The 20,078-nt window shown below is 41.5% G+C and overlaps 1 protein-coding gene across 1 annotated transcript in view; it reads left to right on the top strand.

Annotated features, from left to right (window-relative positions):
- npr2 (natriuretic peptide receptor 2) overlaps window positions 1–18,224 on the top strand; it is a gene marked incomplete at its 5' end in the record, with an annotated part of 74,282 nt that extends 56,058 nt beyond the window's left edge. The window contains 7 exons of the mRNA XM_028602184.1: window positions 2,556–2,702; window positions 4,109–4,232; window positions 7,450–7,518; window positions 7,795–7,969; window positions 10,563–10,661; window positions 11,673–11,764; window positions 17,651–18,224. Of these exons, the coding sequence (XP_028457985.1) occupies window positions 2,556–2,702; window positions 4,109–4,232; window positions 7,450–7,518; window positions 7,795–7,969; window positions 10,563–10,661; window positions 11,673–11,764; window positions 17,651–17,713 (769 nt within the window). The remainder of the gene's footprint in view (window positions 1–2,555; window positions 2,703–4,108; window positions 4,233–7,449; window positions 7,519–7,794; window positions 7,970–10,562; window positions 10,662–11,672; window positions 11,765–17,650) is intronic.
- Window positions 18,225–20,078: the final 1,854 nt, after the last annotated feature.

The following is a 20,078-nucleotide window of genomic DNA, read 5'->3' as shown; positions in this document are numbered from 1 at the left end:
GTTGGTCTTACGCTGCCTCGATCGGTTCGATTGTTTGTGTTGTGTGACTTTGGTGAATCTCTGAAACTAACCCTTTCAGACACCAAAGTCACACAATAACACAAGTGAACTAAACGATCGAGGCAGCAGTAGACCAGCAATTCCTGAGTTCTTCTTTTTTTTTATGATTATTTTTGGGGCATTTTTAGGCCTTTATTGAAGAAATGAAAGGGGAGAGAGAGGGGTAAATGACATGCAGCCAAGGGAGTCAAACCCCGGCCCGCTGCGTCGAGGAGTAAAACCTCTATATATGGGCGTCCGCTCTACCAACTGAGCTATCTGGGCGCTCCCTAACGCCTGTGTTCTGGAAGGTAAAATCATTTTTTTTGTCAAGGTCAGGTAAAGCTGATGTTACTCCAATGTGGTTTTTCTTTTTTTTTTGTGAACTTTTATTGACTGCTGGTGAAGAGGTGTATAATAATTGATGGTATTCACACCAGTAAAATTAGCTTCTGGATCATTTTCCTTGGTGTGGTTTCTGTGGTTGTCACGGTAACATGGCGAACCACAACGGCACCAATCATCGCATCCCCATGCGAGATACAAGAGCAGCAACTGCCCCCTCTCTGCCTGCCACCGACCTCGGTGTCATGGCGATGTCAACAACGGAGGCGGCAGCTCGCAGTCTGAAAAGCATTAGGCAATGAATGGATATATGATGGCGCTATTGACACCAAAAATGTAGGCTTCAGGATTAAATCACTTGCTGAAATGATAACTTTCTGGCTCCTCATCTCTTTAGCATCACGATGCTCAGCACAGCGACATTTCTCAGGCTTTCACCGCTACTATTAAGGTGGCTGAATAAGGGAAATATGGATGTCTGTGCGTTGATACGCATCACTGTCTATCATGTCTCCCTCTGATGTTTTGTTCTTTAAACTTAAACAACGTGTGGGCGTGTGTAGGATCTGTGACCCACAAGAAGCATGGCTGGATGCCAGGCGAGGCATTGATGCGTTTAGCCGCCACGGTGGTGTGGATGACTCACCTTCTTGCTCATGTCGGAGTAAATCCGTGTCCATGTATGTTTGTGTGTGTGTTTGTGTGCGTAAGCATATGAATGTAGAAGCCTCCTGAGACACACGTTATACAATACATGTATTATGTAATTATAAAATAAATGTGAAATGCTACAATTGCAGCAGTAGAGGCGTAAACAGAGACATTTTACAGAATGTTTGGAGTGTCTGTTTTTCCTCCAGCAACTGTGTGTTCATATATCAGAGAAACTGTATACATTATACAAACATGAACCATTCATGTATCATTGCTGGATGTATTAACAAAGTCGTAGTGGAACAGTAATATGTTTTTCTGGTGTATTTATTTTTCTTCAGTTTAACCTACACAGAAAGAGAGTTTGTTTTTTAGAAAGTGGTTGCCATTGGTCGCAGGTGGCTGGAGGAGAGACAGCTACAGCATTCAGAGACTCTGTGAGGCCTTTTAAGGATTTGATTTTTACCTCAAACAGCAACATTGCCATTTAACCTCTGAACTCCACCAATTTTACACATAGAGGCCAGTTTACGTGTCATGCTTAGTATTACTCAGCCTGTGAAAACAGTTGTAGGATGTCTTTCTGTGGGTCTGGAAGAGATTTGTCTGAGGAAATAATCCTGATGATGTCATCCGTGTATCTCAGCTTGGGCTCGGAGACAAATTATTTTCAATCCACATGATAAAACATATGGGAGTACAGGACCAATAATTTAAATGTGTTTCATTTATTTAGATTTTATAATTTTTTATTGTTTATATTCTTTAATAATTGAAATTTCTTAAATTGTGTGTGTAGCACGGTGGGGGGTACAGCTACATTTCACTGTGCAATCCTTTATTGTATAATGACCGTAATAAATAAATCCGTAAATCATTGAAAGGAGAATTCCACTGATTTTATACACTGAACTACTGTACATGTGAAAAAGTTATTTAAAGCCTTTTGTGGCTGCAGTGGGAGCTATGTAAAGTCTGCTAAATTGCCTTAAGTGATGTCATTTGAGTCAGCGTTATGATAACATTGCTCTCACCAAAACACAGAGACATTACTACAACAAAGAAAAACAAAACAAAAGGTTCAATTGCTCAAATGTTCAATTTTCCTTAACATCATGATATGCTCACTGAAATGCATGTCCTCACACTATTTTAAACAAATGAAAAAGAATGTTAAAAAAAAAAGAATGTTTACACAATGTTTACACCCCAAGCAGAACATCCCACAGACTTTCATTCTGGATCACTGCAGAAAACTGTCAAATGGCAGATTCCATTTGGGTCTGCTGAAATGACAGGTGCCATTGTTATCATACTTGGTATATATTATGTTATTTCATTTCATTATTTTGGATCAACATTAAGAGCATTTGTGTATTTTATGCTATAGAGTAGTAGTGTTTTAGGACCTGAGCTCTTCACTGACCAGGGGTTTGTGTGGATATCACCTAATTATACTGTGTGTGTGTGTGTGTGTGTGTGTGTGTGTGTGTGTGTGTGTGTGTGTGTGTCCAAAGGGAAGGCAGCACCAGTATTCTTAACAACCTGCTGTCCAGGATGGAGCAGTACGCCAATAACCTGGAGAACCTGGTGGAGGAGCGAACACAAGCCTACCTGGAGGAGAAAAGGAAAGCCGAAAACCTCCTCTATCAAATTTTACCACAGTAAGAGCAAACATTCACAAGTTAGTCCTTCCAAAAACTCCAATTAACTTGAATCTATCAAATAGGGCGAGTGTTACCGGCGTGGCTCAGTGACACTGTCAATTGTGATAAATCCCTGTATTAATTAAAGACTCCAAATCTCTCCCAACGCTACGTTTTAATAACAGAAACCCATTTCCCCGTGGTGCGATCTCACTGTAGATGAAAGGAAGCGGAGAGAGCTGACAGGCAAACTGCTCATTAAGGGAGACAGAAGAGCAGAAATGGTAGCGGGTTTAGGCGTTTGGATAACACTGCAGTAGCAAATCCCATCTTTCTCACCCATTTATCCTCTTTTCCTGCTGAAAAATCGTCCCTCCTTCAAAGTCATACAGAGAAGAGCTTGGGAGAAAGGACAGATATCATTTCTCAGCGCACTAGCTGACTTCTGCCACAGCGCTTCTGCCCTTGGTGTTATTTGAGTGAGTGAAAATTAGCGTGAGCAGACTAAGCAAAGATTAGTTTAGGTTCAACTTTATTGTCATTGTGCAGAGTACAAGTACAAAGACAACGAAATGCAGTTTGCGTCCAACCAGAAGTGCACAAAAGCAGAAAAGTGCAATGTGAAATTCAAGTATAGACAGGTGGTGCATAGGCAGGACAAGAAATATATTGCAGTGTTATAAGAGCAAAATAAATATGGCTATGTAATATGAACAGTGTATGAACAACATGTACAGATATGTGCAATGTAGTAGCAGTGACATTATACTAGTAGTAAGAATAATATAGATATATTCAGTGTATTAGCAGAATATATTATAAGAAAAACAGAACAAATATGGATATTCAGTATGAACCATATAGACAGATATGTACAGCTATGTGCAGTGTGGTAACATTATAAGAGTAGTAAGGATGAATAGTACGAAGAGCAGTAGAATATGGCTATGTATATGTGTAATTACAGTATGTACATTTGTAAATAAATAAATAAACAGTATGGGTGGGATAGGGTAGTGTAAATTGTCCAAGGGGGGGTGGCTTAGCAGGTTAATTGTCACCGGGAAGCAGAGCTAGAGTTCAGTAGGGTGACAGCCGCAGGAAAGAAGCTTCCTCTGAACCTGCTGGTTCGCCTCCTGGAGGGGAGTGGGCTGTGGGTGGGGTGGGAACAGTCTTTGATGATGCTGCGCGCCTTACGCAAGCATCGCTTGCCCTGGATGGCCTTGATGGAGGGGAGTGGCACGCGGTTATAATTGAACCTGCCAGGCATTTTGTAGCATTTTGTAGCTGTGTTTTAGGAAGAGGAAGATGGTCAACAAAACGTCACTCTTAGGGCCTGTAGTTGATTGTTTGACTTTCTCTTTTTTTCGTCATTTGAGTATTGTTAACATTTTGACCTCATGCCTCTTTCTCTGTGCATGCAGCTCAGTAGCAGAGCAGCTAAAACGAGGGGAGACGGTGCAGGCGGAAGCGTTCGACAGCGTCACGATTTACTTCAGCGATATTGTGGGCTTCACGTCCATGTCTGCAGAGAGTACACCGCTACAGGTACACAATACGTCGCTGCAGATTCCCACTCTGCAGCTCCCTGTTCCTGTCCGTCTATCTGTGTATGTTTCCTGACTTTTCTCAACATCTGCCAAGCTACTCCGAAAGCTTGAAAAAAAAAAAAAAAAAAAAAACTGTTCGTGATCACAGTCAGAGTGAATTTCTCTGTTCATACATAAAAGTGCTTAGTGTCAGGTCACAGTACAGTGTGCCTCATAGTTTTCCACAGTGCGTGTTGCCACACACGGGCTGCAACTCAAAATAGTAGAGTTGCTAGATGGAAGAGTGTGTTGACGCAGAGTTGAGTCACATTGTGCCATCACATATCTCCCTCTCACTTGAATACCAAAGGGAGGTTTTCTAGAGCAAATACATTATCGTGATGTCACACCTGAAGTGTTGATGGACAATCTGACACCTTCAGATGGAGTGGGATCCCCCCCCCCAAGAATGGGCGTATGCTCTTCTAATCTTAAAAGATATCTAAATCCAATCCAAATGTATTTAAGAAATAGCACATTTAAGAACAGCAAAAACCAAAGTGCTGTACAATCAAAGATAACCAAAACATAAAAAGAGCACAGTTAAAAGACCAGTTTAAAGACAAAATCACAATAATATAGTAAGGCAATTATCATAGTGTTTTAAAAGCCTGAGAATAAAGATGGGATCATTTAAAAACAGGCAGTGTAGGGGCAAGGTCTAACATGTAGAGGCAACTCATTCCAGAGTTTAGGACCTACAACTATAAAGGCATGCTCTCCCCTGTGCTTCAGCCTTGATCTTGGGACTACAAAGAGCAACTGGTCAGCTGACCAGGGTGGCCTCAGTGGGGGTTGTAAGGTTGTAAAAGATTGGAGAGATAGGTTGGGGCTAGCCCATTTAGTGATTTGTACAATTGTATATGCATTTTAAAATCAATTGTAAAACGTACAGGGAGCCAGCGAAGGGAGGCCAGTATGGGGGGGGCGTGCTCTCGCCTGCGTGTGTTCCTGTTAAAAGACGAGCCGCAGCCTTCTGAGATAACTGGCCAGATATTCATACAGTACAACAACGTATCCCATACAGTTACATTTAATCCAGTACTGTAGTGCTAGTAAACCAACATAACCGTGTGTGTACAAGCCCCTCCCAATGAATGATGCCATTATCATTCAACTCCTCAACTGAAACTATATAAATGCTGCATTTATTAAAAACAAAACAAACAAAAAAAACATTATACTTAATTCTTAAACATTTATATAAATTTCGTAAACAATACAGAATGATACAATTGGTTATACTGCTTTTATAATAATGGCAGCCCAACAAAATATTAGAAATTCTATGAAAATCACCGTATTATGATTCCTATATTGTTGTACCGCCCTCACAATCTAGAATACCGGTATCAAATACAATATAGATGTTTTTTTCAACCCAAAAATCCTACAGAGCAGGTGACGGCACTTTTTTAGCCCACAATACTGTCTGCAGTTGTTCCTGTCAGGCCAAATACCTCCAACCCCAAGAATACCTTCCAAAAATGTGGCCCTTGGTCTCACTGTCAGCCAGTCAGTCCATCAAATACTTCACCGTGTGTTGACCTGTAATTGTAGGGGCCAACAGCCATTTTCAAATCATTGCATAAGTGTGAGGATGTTTGATCCAGAGCCAGTCAGAAAGTGCAGGTTTGAGTATGTGCAGGAGTTGATATATGTGTATGATATACTGCGGACAGCTGAAAGGTTTAAGCAGATTTTAATATGAGACAACGCATAAAGTAGTTCTCTGCACCCCAGAAATAGATAGGGCGGCTCCCTCTTAGTCGATTAATCACTTCGGTCTCAGTCGACTAAGATTTAGTCGATTAGTACATTTTTATGTTTTTTCATTCTGAATGACTGTGCTGAATGTTTACCAGAGCACATCTCTGGTTAACACAAGATTTAAAGTGGCGCTTTTGCATGATTCTTTGTGTAGAAAATCTGTTTTACAGGTGGTAAATGGACTGCATTTAAAGTGCGCTTTTCTAGTCTTAATGTCCACTCAACTAATCGATTAGTGGACAAAATCATGTGAGTGTTAGTCGACTGAGAATGTCTTTAGTCCAGGACAGCCCTAGACATTGAATTCTAATCCTGGTGTTTGAGTGCCAGTTTTGCATGTTTGAAAGTAAAAAAAAAATACCACATTAAAAAAACAACTTTTTGTTCAATTACGTACATTGTCACAATAAAATACATATGAGCCAGCTTTAATGCAGTTTTTACGTTAGTCTGTAAACAGACCTTTAACAGCATTACAACAAATATTAACTCATTTTGTTGTTGTTTTTAGGCTCTATATTAAAAGACCTGTCAATCATCTGAGCAACAGCAGGTTCTCATCCTGTGTTTTGAGTTTGGTGACAGGTCAACTTTTTGCTCCACATTTAAATTGTAGACTGTGTCCTTAAGAGTTCAGTCTGAGCTAAACAATCACAAGTTTGTCACAATTTAGATCACAGTCCATCACAGTTTAGATGTTCTCATTCACTCAACACTGCTCTCTCTCTCTTAAAGTACAGCACAACATGTCCCGAGTAGATAAAGAGACAACATGGTTGTTGTTTTATTAAAGTTCAGACACAATTCTAAAACAGAACATCGAAAAATGAAGACTAAATAATACATTTGTCTTTGAATAAACAGCCAACCTCTGACATTACAGCTACATTACAACTATTACTATTTCTTTCTTTTTTTAAGATTATTTTTTGGGCATTTTTAGGCCTTTATTGATATGCTGATGACATGCAGCAAAAGGTCAGAGTCAAACCCTGGCACGCTGCGTCGAGGAGTAAACCTCTATATATGGGCGCCGGCTCTACCAACTGAGCTATCCGGGCGCCCACAATTTGGTAAATTCAACGCAGATTGTGTTTGTAATATTCCATCTGTGGATTTGATTTTTGATCCTGTAAATGTGTTTGTCAGTGAGGCTCAGTGGGCAGCCGGCCAGCGGCGGACAAACACCGATTATGTGGGAGACTGTGAGGTTTTGCAGACACACTGGCCTCCCAATCAGTCAGCCTTTTAACAAACGAAAACACTGTTCAGTGTTGGATTTACAGCGTATTTTACCTCTCACAGGCTCTCAGCTAAAGATTTTCAGTACTTATCTCCTCCTTGTATTATTGGTGCTTTGCTGACGTCACATCATCAAACAATCTCTGCTGTCTCCCTCTCTGCAGGTTGTCACATTGCTCAATGATCTGTACACCTGTTTTGATGCCATCATCGATAACTTTGACGTATACAAGGTAAGTCAGGAGCATCAGTGGGAAAAACCCCAATTATGGTTTTCAATGCAAGGATGTGACGTATTTGTTTCCAATCTTAACTTGACTTTTGTCTTACTTTATGTTTAAACATGCAACTCAAATGTATGAGCACGTGCATTTTATAGCGCCAGTGCTCCAGTCACCTCAAACACAGTCGCGATACAGTGATCTCCCTATTGATACCTTCAAGGCCAGCAGAAATATGTGAATCACGTCTTATTATGTCTCTCTCACTCCTTATGATTCGTCCCTCAGGTGGAGACGATCGGCGACGCCTACATGGTGGTGTCAGGGCTGCCGGTGCGAAACGGGAAACTGCACGCCCGAGAGATTGCTGGGATGTCGCTGGCGTTGTTAGAGGAGGTCAAAACGTTCAAGATCCGACACAGACCCAACGACCAGCTGAGACTCAGGATAGGCATACACACAGGTGAGTCTGACCCGGAACCGTGTACATGTGGGCCGAGGTGACCTGGATACAGTAACCATTTAAAGGTCCCATGACATGGTGCTCTTTGGATGCTTTTATATAGACCTTAGTGGTCCCCTAATACTGTATCTGAAGTCTCTTTTATATAGACCCTAGTGGTCCCCTAATACTGTATCTGAAGTCTCTTTTATATAGACCTTAGTGGTCCCCTAATACTGTATCTGAAGTCTCTTTTATATAGACCTTAGTGGTCCCCTAATACTGTATCTGAAGTCTCTTTTATATAGACCTTAGTGGTCCCCTAATACTGTATCTGAAGTCTCTTTTATATAGACCTTAGTGGTCCCCTAATACTGTATCTGAAGTCTCTTTTATATAGACCTTAGTGGTCCCCTAATACTGTATCTGAAGTCTCTTTTATATAGACCTTAGTGGTCCCCTAATACTGTATCTGAAGTCTCTTTTATATAGACCTTAGTGGTCCCCTAATACTGTATGTGAAGTCTCTTTTATATAGACCTTAGTGGTCCCCTAATACTGTATGTGAAGTCTCTTTTATATAGACTGTAGTGGTCCCCTAATACTGTATCTGAAGTCTCTTTTTATATAGGCCTTAGTGGTCCCCTAATACTGTATCTGAAGTCTCTTTTATATAGACCTTAGTGGTCCCCTAATACTGTATCTGAAGTCTCTTTTATATAGGCCTTAGTGGTCCCCTAATACTGTATCTGAAGTCTCTTTTATATAGGCCTTAGTGGTCCCCTAATACTGTATCTGAAGTCTCTTTTATATAGACCTTAGTGGTCCCCTAATACTGTATCTGAAGTCTCTTTTATATAGACCTTAGTGGTCCCCTAATACTGTATCTGAAGTCTCTTTTATATAGACCTTAGTGGTCCCCTAATACTGTATCTGAAGTCTCTTTTATATAGACCTTAGTGGTCTTCTAATACTGTATCTGAAGTCTCTTTTATATAGACCTTAGTGGTCCCCTAATACTGTATCTGAAGTCTCTTTTATATAGACCTTAGTGGTCCCCTAATACTGTATCTGAAGTCTCTTTTATATAGGCCTTAGTGGTCCCCTAATACTGTATGTGAAGTCTCTTTTATATAGACCTTAGTGGTCCCCTAATACTGTATCTGAAGTCTCTTTTATATAGGCCTTAGTGGTCCCCTAATACTGTATGTGAAGTCTCTTTTATATAGACCTTAGTGGTCCCCTAATACTGTATCTGAAGTCTCTTTCCCAAAATTCAGCCTTGGTGCAGAATTACAGCCACAGGAGGAGGAGAGAGGGGGGGGCAAGGTGGAAGGGGGGCCTTGACCAACTGCCACTTTGCTTGTTTGAAAGCCATGATGTCTCTCTCTCATGGGTGGGCCAAATTCTCTGGGTGGGCAAAGCAGAGAAAGGGGAATCTGGAATCTTCTCCTTATGACCTCATAAGGAGAATCTGGAATCTTCTCCTTATGACCTCATAAGGAGAAGATTCCAGATTGACCCATCTGAGCTTTCATTTTCTCAAAGGCAGAGCAGGATACCCAGGGCTCGGTTTACACCTATCACCATTTCTAGCTACTGGGGGACCATAGGCAGGCTGGGGGAACGCATATTAATGTTAAAAAACATCATAAAGTGAAATTTTCATGCCATGGGACCTTTAAATTAGCTGGATATATGGTATATATATGTCATTTGCTCTCACCAGTGTATTGCCATGTGTACTTCGTCTACAGCAACCCCCCCCAATCGGTCCCAAAACATGCCAGTTAGATATTCTTTGCAAATTTTTACAATCATTAAAGTTAACAAATGTTAGGCAATTATCCTGGAAATGATCTTGTGTTGATCCGGACTATCCCATTCTTAATTCTGCCTTTTATCCTTCAACAATTGATGGCTCCCAGTGGGTAACAGCCGGTAATGAGCACCACACCAGACCTTTTTGAATTGTTGAACAAATCACAGATGCAGGCGGTGATTCAGAGGTCCAAACAGGGCTACTTGATTTTTTTAATTATGTGAGCTTGTTCAGTTGTAGCTTCCATTACCAAGACGTACACAGTAGTTCACTGTCCAAGTAGACATTTTGTGGACAAATTGCTCTCTTGGTTACTGATAGGTTGGATACGATAAATTTAGCAAATAGTTATATCCCATAAACTGGGCACTCAAGCTCAAGTGTAGGACAGTTGTGAATTGTAACTTCCCACTGCTGGATGCCAACATACTGACTAGACATACGCACTCAGGATGTTTTGCCTTGACCTGTCTGCAGCATTTAGTCTGATGTAACGTAGGAGAGGCTTCTGAGACAGCATTTAGACTGTATCCGTTCACGGCAGCACTGTTTATATTCTTAATCAGACACTTGACACGCAACAGAAAAGGACCAGTGTGTGTAGGCTGGTACTTAGCATCGTCGGAGTCATTTACAAGCATTCTGAGCACAGTTTCCCTTCACTCACACCTCTGTCGTCCTATTGAAAAACGCGTTGTGTGATAATGACAGCAGTTCCCAGCATGCCAGATATGGTTGTTTTTTTTTTTTCTCTGCTGTCAAATGTGACTATATTTAGCGTGTGTTTTATAGGTCCAGTCTGTGCTGGCGTGGTCGGTTTGAAAATGCCCAGATACTGTTTGTTTGGAGATACTGTCAACACGGCATCTCGAATGGAGTCCAACGGAGAGGGTGAGTCACTGTCACTTGTTTTTTATTTTAGATTATTTTTTTGGGCATTTTGACAGGACAGCTGAAGACATGAAAGGGGGGAGAGAGGGGGGGAATGACATGCAGCAAAGGGCCGCAGGTTGGAGTCCAACCCGCGGCTGCTGCGTCGAGGAGTAAACCTCTTCATATGGGTGCCCGCTCTACAAACTGAGCTACCCGGGCACCAGTTCTATTTTTTTAATATATATATATATATATATATATTCGTCATTCAGTTTCGCCATATTGTAATTCTACTACTGTCTTCTGATAGAGGGATGCCCTTTCAGACAAGACAAACGTTTTTTTCTAACTCTCCTAATTTGGGGTAGTGGCGATAATATTTTTCCTGAGAAAGAGAGATTATAACTGTTATGATTAACTGGATTTATTGTTAGAGTAAATATGTGTGGCTGATTCTGTAAACCGTAAAAAAATCTCTATCTTTATTGAACTTTTAAACTGCTATTTCACTCCTGCCTTTCTATCTGCTGTGTGGCCGGATGGAAACATTCTTCAGTGAAAATATGATTTCAAAGCTGAATACAAGACGTATTGACCTGCTGACTCTAATACCTTCTACACTGACATTTTTGTTCTGAACCAGCAGTGACAGAAACCAGTGTTATGACCCTGTGGTTGGGTAGTCATCAGATGTATCGATTAAATGCTGAGTCACTTCCTGTATTCTGCCTCCACTGGTAAATAATTCATAGCACTTACAGCTAAGGGCCCTTAGCCAGCGCTAAACGGTGCAGCCTGAAGCTTCACGGGCAAGAATCTCGTCTCACATCTCTGCACTGTATGCATTTATTGGACAAAACAATACTGATTTTCCCCACCGTTAACATTTCAGCCGCTGACGTCTGAGGGGACTGAACACAGCGCTCCTCCATTTCCTCATCTGCTGTGTGAGAATAAAGCAGTGTGTTGCTGATGTTGTCCGAGTTGTCCTTTGTCATTCATCTGTTGTGCTTTTGATGTGTTTCGCAGCCTTAAAGATCCACGTTTCCTCGGCCACCAAAGAAGTGCTGGATGAGTTTGGCTACTTTGATCTACAGTTACGAGGAGATATAGAAATGAAGGTAAGAAGCCTTCCTTTGATTTTTTTAAAATGAAGCCAAGTTGAAGCACTGGTGAAAGAGCGAATATTGCACTAAGAGAGGCAGTCCCCCTGGTGTTTGTGGCCGCTGAATCAAGTGTGCTTTAATGACTTGCTGTTGCTTGATGCAGTTTGCCTCGTTTGAGAAATGTTCTAGAAATGAGCGTTAACCAAGACTGAATAAGGCAGATCACTTGCATCAAGTTTATTGCTATTGGAAATGGATCAAATACATTTAGTTTAAAGGGGTGATAGAATGCAAAACTGATCATAGTTGAATAACAACAGTTCGGTGGATAAATAGGACATACATAGAAGCTCAAAGTCCCACTGTCACCCCTTTACTATGAAAATCTCATATTTTGAAACTGCCGCTGAAAACGGGCGAATCTCAACAAAGCTAGTTGCTTACGCAAGCATCTCAAAATCCGGAACCTTAAGAGAACACACCCCAACATTTACATAGGCTACACAACTGACCTGAGATCAGGTAGTCTTCTGAATCTAGCTAGGTCACGCAGATCTCTGCTATTCCATTACAAAATTCACTTCTGAAACTTTTTTCTGCGAGAAATCAACTATGTAAAGCTCAAATATGGGCCGTTTTATGGCTAATTGCAAATTTTGTCCGACTGTGTGTCGGAGTTCAGCGCCGGTGCTACCTGGGTTGTTGCCTCGCCGCCCAGCCTGCCTTCCTTTACACACCCCGGCCTGCTCTGAGCTCGATTGAGCTCCGTTACGGCTTGCAGCCCACAGCACTCCATACCCGCGCAAAGTCACCGGTTTTTGGCAAATGGACTACTACACGCCGGTGCTCTGACAGAGCTCCAGGGCCTGCAGCTCCCCTCTTCCTGCTAGCTAAATGCCCGGTGTGTGTGAGTAAGAGCGCGGTCAGCGAGCTTGTTGCACCAGCAATCTGTTACCACAGGTTCCAGTTAATCTTTTAATGTGTGTAATTATAATGTGTTGAGTTATTTAAACAAACGATTGGGGAAATAGACGCCGCTCGTCCGCGAGTCTTATTGATAGAGCCTGCGGCTGGATGTAGCTCTATCAATGAGAGCTAGCTCCTCCTAGAATTCCTCTGAAATTCACAAATATTCATTAACTTGAAATCGGACACCGTTGTTAGCTTTATAAGACATTTAGGGAGATGTTGTATAAGTGGTGTGACAAAATTCAAACTGTAAATATACACACATTATGCGGTAAATGAAGCTAACTATCCCTGATTTGTAGCTAGCTACACATAGCTAGGATTGAAGGGACAGTCATAGCTAACGAAACCCCCACTGTTCACAAAAATTCATTAACTTGAAATCGGACACCGTTGTTAGCTTTATAAGACCTTTAGGGAGATGTTGTATAAGTGGCGTGATGAAATTCAAACTGTAAATATACAGAAATTACGCCAAATATGAAGCTAATTATCCGTGATTTGTAGCTAGCTACACATAGCTAGGATTGAAGGGACAGTCATAGCTAACGAAACCCCCACTGTTCACAAAAATTAATTAACTTGAAATCGGACACCGTTGTTAGCTTTATAAGACATTTAGGGAGATGTTGTTGTATAAGTGGCGTGATGAAATTCAAACTGTAAATATACAGAAATTACGCCAGAAATTAAAGCTATTTGTAGCTAGCTACACATAGCTAGGATTGAAGGGACAGTCATAGCTAAGGTTTATTGGCATTTCTTTAAACCAATCACAATCGTCTTGGGCAGCGCTAAGCGGCGAGCGGAGCCACGGTACCTCTGCAAAATAGCCTCGGAAAGGAACTTGTTTTGGTGGAACGTGTACATTCAAAAGTCGTGTTAGTCGTGCAACAGAAAACTCAGATTGGACAGATAGTCTAGCTAGCTGTCTGGATTTACCCTGCAGAGATCTGAGGAGCAGTTAACCATAGTCCTCATAAAGCCACCGGAGGTTAGAATTACAACACAAAGGAAGCGGAAGGTAACGGACATCCGAAAAAAGTGACATCCGGTGGAATTTCTGCCGGCACCTGAACAATCCCGGAAGTGAAACATCGTGGATATAGACTACATTAATGCAATATCTAAAGAACGCCTTGAGGGGATTTCTTTAAATTTGGCTCAATTGTCCGCTTGGACTTGATGAGGATTATAATTTGGTGGTCAAAGGTCAATCTGACCTCACAATAACACATGAATACGCTCAAAAATGAATACGCTAATTATGACAACATTTCACACAAATGTCTAAAAGGATAAAATGATGAAGTGAAGACATTTTACAGTGGGGGAAATAAGTATTTGACCCCTTGCTGATTTTGCAGGTTTGCCCACTTACAAAGAATGCAAAAATCTACAATTTTAGTCATATGTACATTCTAACAGTGAAAGACAGAATCCCAAAGAAAATTCCAGAAAATCACATCATATGAATTTATTAAAATTGATAACCATCTGATGAGGAAAAACAAGTATTTGACCCCCTGGACAAACAGCAAGTATTCTGGCTCCTACAAGCCAGTTAGTCTTTCTTTAAGACACAGCCCCAATCCGAACCAATTATCTACATCAAATACACCTGCCTCACCTCGTTACCTGTATAAAAGACACCTGTCAACACACAAACAACCAGCATCCAACATCACCACCATGGGCAAGACCAAATAGCTTTCTACGGACATCAGGGACAAGATTGTTGATCTGCACAAGGCTGGGATGGGCTACAAGAGAATCGGAAAGCAACTTGGAGAAAAAGATCAACTGTCGGTGCAGTTATCAGGAAATGGAAGAAGCACCACACCACCGCCAACCTCCCTCGGTCTGGGCCTCCACACAAGATCTTGCCTCGTGGGGTGTCCCTGATCATGCGAACGGTGAGGAATCATCCCAAAACCACAAGGGGGGGAACTGATGAATCAACTGAAGGCAGCTGGGACCACAGTTACAAAAGAAACGGTTGGTAACACACTACGCCGTCATGGATTGAAATCCTGCAGCGCACGCAAGGTCCCCCTGCTCAAGAAGAAACATGTACAGGCCCGCATGAAGTTCGCCATTCACCACCTGGACGACTCAGAAGAGGCCTGGAAGAAGGTGATGTGGTCAGATGAGACCAAAATAGAACTTTTTGGCCTCAACTCAACTCGTCGTGTTTGGAGGACAAAGAACACAGAGTACAACCCAAAGAACACCATCCCCACCGTCAAGCATGGTGGTGGCAACATCATGCTTTGGGGGTGCTTTTCAGCCAAGGGGACGGGACAACTCCATCGTATTGAGGGGAGGATGGACGGGGCCATGTATCGTGGAATTCTGGACCGACATCTCCTTCCCTCAGTGAGAGAGCTGAAGATGGGTCGAGGATGGGTGTTTCAGCACGACAACGACCCTAAGCACACCGCCAAAGCAACAAAAGAGTGGCTGAAGAAGAAGCACATCAAGGTTCTGGAGTGGCCTAGCCAGTCTCCAGACCTGAATCCGATTGAAAATCTTTGGAGGGAGCTTAAAATTGAGTTGCCAGGCGACAACCTCGGAACCTGAATGATTTGGAGGCTGTCTGCAGGGAGGAGTGGGCCAACATCCCTGCCAAAATGTGCACAAACCTTGTCACCAACTATAAAAACCGTTTGACATCTGTGCTGGCCAATAATGGCTTTTCTACAAAATATTAACATGCTGTTTGTCCAGGGGGTCAAATACTTGTTTTTCCTCATCAGATGGTTATCAATTTTAATAAATTCATATGATGTGATTTTCTGGAATTTTCTTTGGGATTCTGTCTTTCACTGTTAGAATGTACATATGATTAAAATTGTAGATTTTTGCATTCTTTGTAAGTGGGCAAACCTGCAAAATCAGCAAGGGGTCAAATACTTATTTCCCCCACTGTATATCCCAACCCTCAGCACCAAAAATTTTTTAAAACAGCATTTAGATCATCATGTAAGGAGATTAAGTTTACACAAAATATTATAATAATAATAATAATAATAATAATAATAATAATAATAATAATAATAATACAGTTAAATGAATAAATATACGTGAATGTTGCTCAATAGTTGTCGATTCACTTTCTGACAATCAACTCCAGTCGTCCCTTCTGCTGTGATTCCACTCTGCTGGTACCAGCTGGTTTTCAGATAGTACCTCCTCAGTGTAGGGAGGATCCTCATCTTATCGCCATAGTGACGCCGTGTGAAACAGCTGTGACATTATCTTCAACGTGACACTCACTGAATTGTTTCCTCGGCAACCAAACATCTGCACTTTGTCTGTTATACGGCATAGTGTACAGTGTCATTTTGTGGACATTTTGTGGGCTGGGTACTATTGACAGTAGCTTGGCCTTTTTAAAAATGGCGGGTGTGTGCAGGATGTCCCATGTCGCGCTAGTGACGGCTCCCTCTGACCAATCAGTGGACAGCAGTGTTTTAACTCCACCTTCTAGTATCGGCTCAGCTCGCTTGGAACCTCGACTGAGCTGCTACCCAAAAAAATACCAGGTCATAGCCACAACTTCAAAGAAAACACCTCAAAAGAGAAGAGTCGAGCCTTACCACGCAGTGGAAAAACTGCATTAGAGGAGTTATCGTTTGGGTTTAGATTGGGACAAATGTTGATCTTTTGACGTGACAACAGCGTGCTTTTAGCATTTTGAAATAACAAGTGTGACGATTAGGGCTGTGAATCTTCACTGGTCTCATGACTCCGTTTGATTACCATGATCCTGTCAACCATTCGAATCATTCAATATCACGATGCATCTCCTCCTCAATATTATTATATAGAACTACTACTACTAGATGGTTTTCAACGACACATTCAACAGTCAATAGTCATATATATATATATATATATATATATATATATATATATATATATATATATATATATATATATATATATATATATATATATACACACACACACACACACAGGCCAAAAGTTTGGACACACCTTCTCATTCAATGCGTTTCCTTTTTATTTTCATGACTATTTACATTGTAGATTCTCACTGAAGGCATCAAAACTATGAATGAACACATATGGAATTATGTACTTAACAAAAAAGTGTGAAATAACTGAAAACATGTCTTATATTTTAGATTCTTCAAAGTAGCCACCCTTTTGCTTTTTTATTAATAAGGGAAAAACTTCCACTAATGAACCCTGACAAAGCACACCTGTGAAGTGAAAACCATTTCAGGTGACTACCTCATGAAGCTCATTGAGAGAACACCAAGGGTTTGCAGAGTTCTCAAAAAAAGCAAAGGGTGGCTACTTTGAAGAATCTTAAATATAAGACTTTTTTGTTAAGTACATAATTCCATATGTGTTCATTCATAGTTTTGATGCCTTCAGTGAGAATCTGCAATGTAAATAGTCATGAAAATAAAGGAAACACATTGAATGAGAAGGTGTGTCCAAACTTTTGGCCTGTACTGTATGTATATGTGTGTAATATTTTATTGCTGACTTGACATCTGGGAACAACTGACCAAGTCAATTGATTGTTCTCATAACATCTGGCCAAAGGACTACAGTTGAAAATTAACCGGCTGGCTAACATTGGCACATTTACAGAATGAATGCGCGCTGTCCTTATAAATAAATGAAATATGAAATCCCCTTTTTATTGCATCTGCTCTTAAATAAGACACTTCCTGAATGTAGCGGAGTCTGAACACAGCAGACGACAGTCGAAAACAAAAAAAAGCAGCGAGCCGAAAATCAACAAGTACCAGTTCTTCAGTTCTCAGTAGTGTAAGCTGAGCTGCAGTAAGCATCCAGGTCACCCTTAAACAAAGGGCAGCCCAATAGAGGATATCACCCCCACCCCCCACGTCTTCTCCATTGATTAACTTATTGATTCCTGTGTTGTTCCAGGGCAAAGGCAAAATGAGAACGTACTGGCTCCTTGGGGAGAAGACCGATGTGTACGTTATCTGAGAGGCCTGCTGATAATGTGGCGGCAGCGGTGGAGACGACAGCAGAAGCTCCGGTGGCCGAGCCACTACTTTATTTGTTCTAGAATAAGTCCTTATTGGTGATTTCCATGCAGAGGAAAAAGAGAACGACACCATATGACAAAAACAAAGGGAATTCCAGGTATATTTATTACCTGCATACTATAGCTGAAAAAAGATAAAAGATAAAAAAAGAAAAACAAAAATATTGTAAAAGTAGTTTTTTTGTATGAAGATTCTTCTGTCCTGAGTGAGTACTTTTCACTGATAAATTCTTATTTTTTGTGCTTTCTATATTAAGATTTGTATAATGTGTTTGGAAGTCAATGACGTGTTAATAGATCTTTGAAACATCCATTGAAGTTTGGAGGCACAGCTTTACAATTGATGTCACTGCAGGGGTTCATAAACCGTGCTACACAGTACAAGAGAATATGTATATATGTATATCCAAGATACTGTAAGATATTTTGTCCAATAAACTGAGTACAACACTCTTTTTTTTTTTTTTTTTTTTTTTTTCCATTTATGGACCAGGGAGTATATTTATGATTTTGCTATTCGGAGTGTGGTTAATTATTGATATTTGATTTCACAGAGGGTGTAGTCTCACATAGCCAGAGCTATCTCCACAGCTCTGTGGAGGAAGGTCTGGCTACACTGCAGATCCAGGCTGTTTACACTGCCACTCTGTGATGTTGCCTAACAGACAGGAAGTGCAAAAAGCTTTTTTAACACAGTGTTGGTAAAGTTGTTGAACAAAGTAAAGAGGTGGCGCGTTTACTCACCATGTAGTCTCGCATTGCCAGACCTATCTCCACAGCTCTGTGGAGGAAGGTCTGGCTACACCACACACACCTTCTGGGATAGGAGGAAAAAAACAACCTCTGGGTTGTTTGCATTTCTTTAAACCAATCAGCATCGTCTTAGCATCTAAGCTCCGGATACAGGGATGGTGGCTCTGCAAAATAGTCTCGGGAAGGAACTTGTTTTGGTGGAACATTTGGACCCCGCAAAAGAAAACGCCACATATTATATTGCGTGACGTTAGCAACTGTTAACCCAATACAGTAACAGAATTTAGAAATGACCTTGTGCTGTCCTGCTAGAATTGCATGTTCACAGTAAAAGGCCGGAGCTGATCTAGCGGGGGGGCAGTCCAGTCCACTCGGTGTAACCTTTTGGGAATGTCTGTAGAAATGAAGCTGCAACTTGGAGATTTTATTTTTTCTATTTTTAACCTTCTATTAAACATCAGCTCTGCACTTCCCCCTCTCACCAGTCCTGGCAGTTAGTTCAGCTTTATCTGATGTATAATTAGCCTTGTCACTTTGCATGTCACCAAACTGCCAGGGTTATTACATTAGTTCAAATAGTAACAAGTGTGCTGTTTGAAAAAACGGAGCATTAAGCATGTGCAGCCTAATTAACTCCAAGCCGTTGTGGACAGATGAGGGAAGAAGTGGAGTTAGCCGGTATCAGGCAGCTGTGTGTTTGTTGTAATGACATCACCGCTCATTAGATGCTCATTATCAGCTGTGGAACGGGGGCATGGGCACTGTGTGTGTGTGTGTATGCATGTGTGTGTGTGTATGTTGGTGTGTTGCGTTTTCATCTCTGCAGGAGAACATCTTCTACTCCTGCACAGCTGTAATTACCGCCCACTTCCTCACAGTGACACACACAGACAGACACACACACACACACACACACACACACACAGAGACACACAGCGCCTGTTAGAACCCCAGCGAGCAGAGTGAACGTCTCTGAACGCTGACCTGCTAACTCCTCGCCACTTTTCTGCCTTTTCATACAGCCGAGGCCTTGTACGAGTACAAAGGCTCCATGCAAATAAAAGTGTGCAAAAGTCAAATACTTTTCAAAATCGTTTTTTTAAAGCTTAAAACTAGTACATCCTGGGCGCCTAGGTAGCACACCTGGTAAAGCGCGCGCCCATATAAATAGGCTTAGTCCTTGGTGCAGCGGCCGCGGGTTCAACTGCGGCTCTTCGCGTTCCCGCTCTCTCTCTCTCTCTCCCCTTTCAAGTCTAAGCTGTCCTGTTGGAAATAAAGGCCTCTAATGCCCCCCAAAATAATAATCTTAAAAATCAAAAACAAGTGGCTGGGTTGGCTCAGTGGGTAGAGCAGGCGCACACGTACTGAGAGGTTTATGCCTCGACGCAGAGGTCCAGGGTTCGAGTCCGACCTGTGACCATTTCCTGCATGTCTTCCCCCTCTCTCTCTCTCTCCCCTTTCTCACCTAGCTGTCCTATCAAAGAGTACAGACAATGTACTGCTGTGGACAGTGGCAGCAGCTAAACATATTTTAGCCATCTAAATATTCAA

Source organism: Perca flavescens, chromosome 16, assembly GCF_004354835.1.
Source record: "Perca flavescens isolate YP-PL-M2 chromosome 16, PFLA_1.0, whole genome shotgun sequence".
Taxonomy (NCBI): Eukaryota; Metazoa; Chordata; class Actinopteri; order Perciformes; family Percidae; genus Perca; species Perca flavescens.
This window is presented reverse-complemented; position numbering and strand designations above follow the sequence as displayed.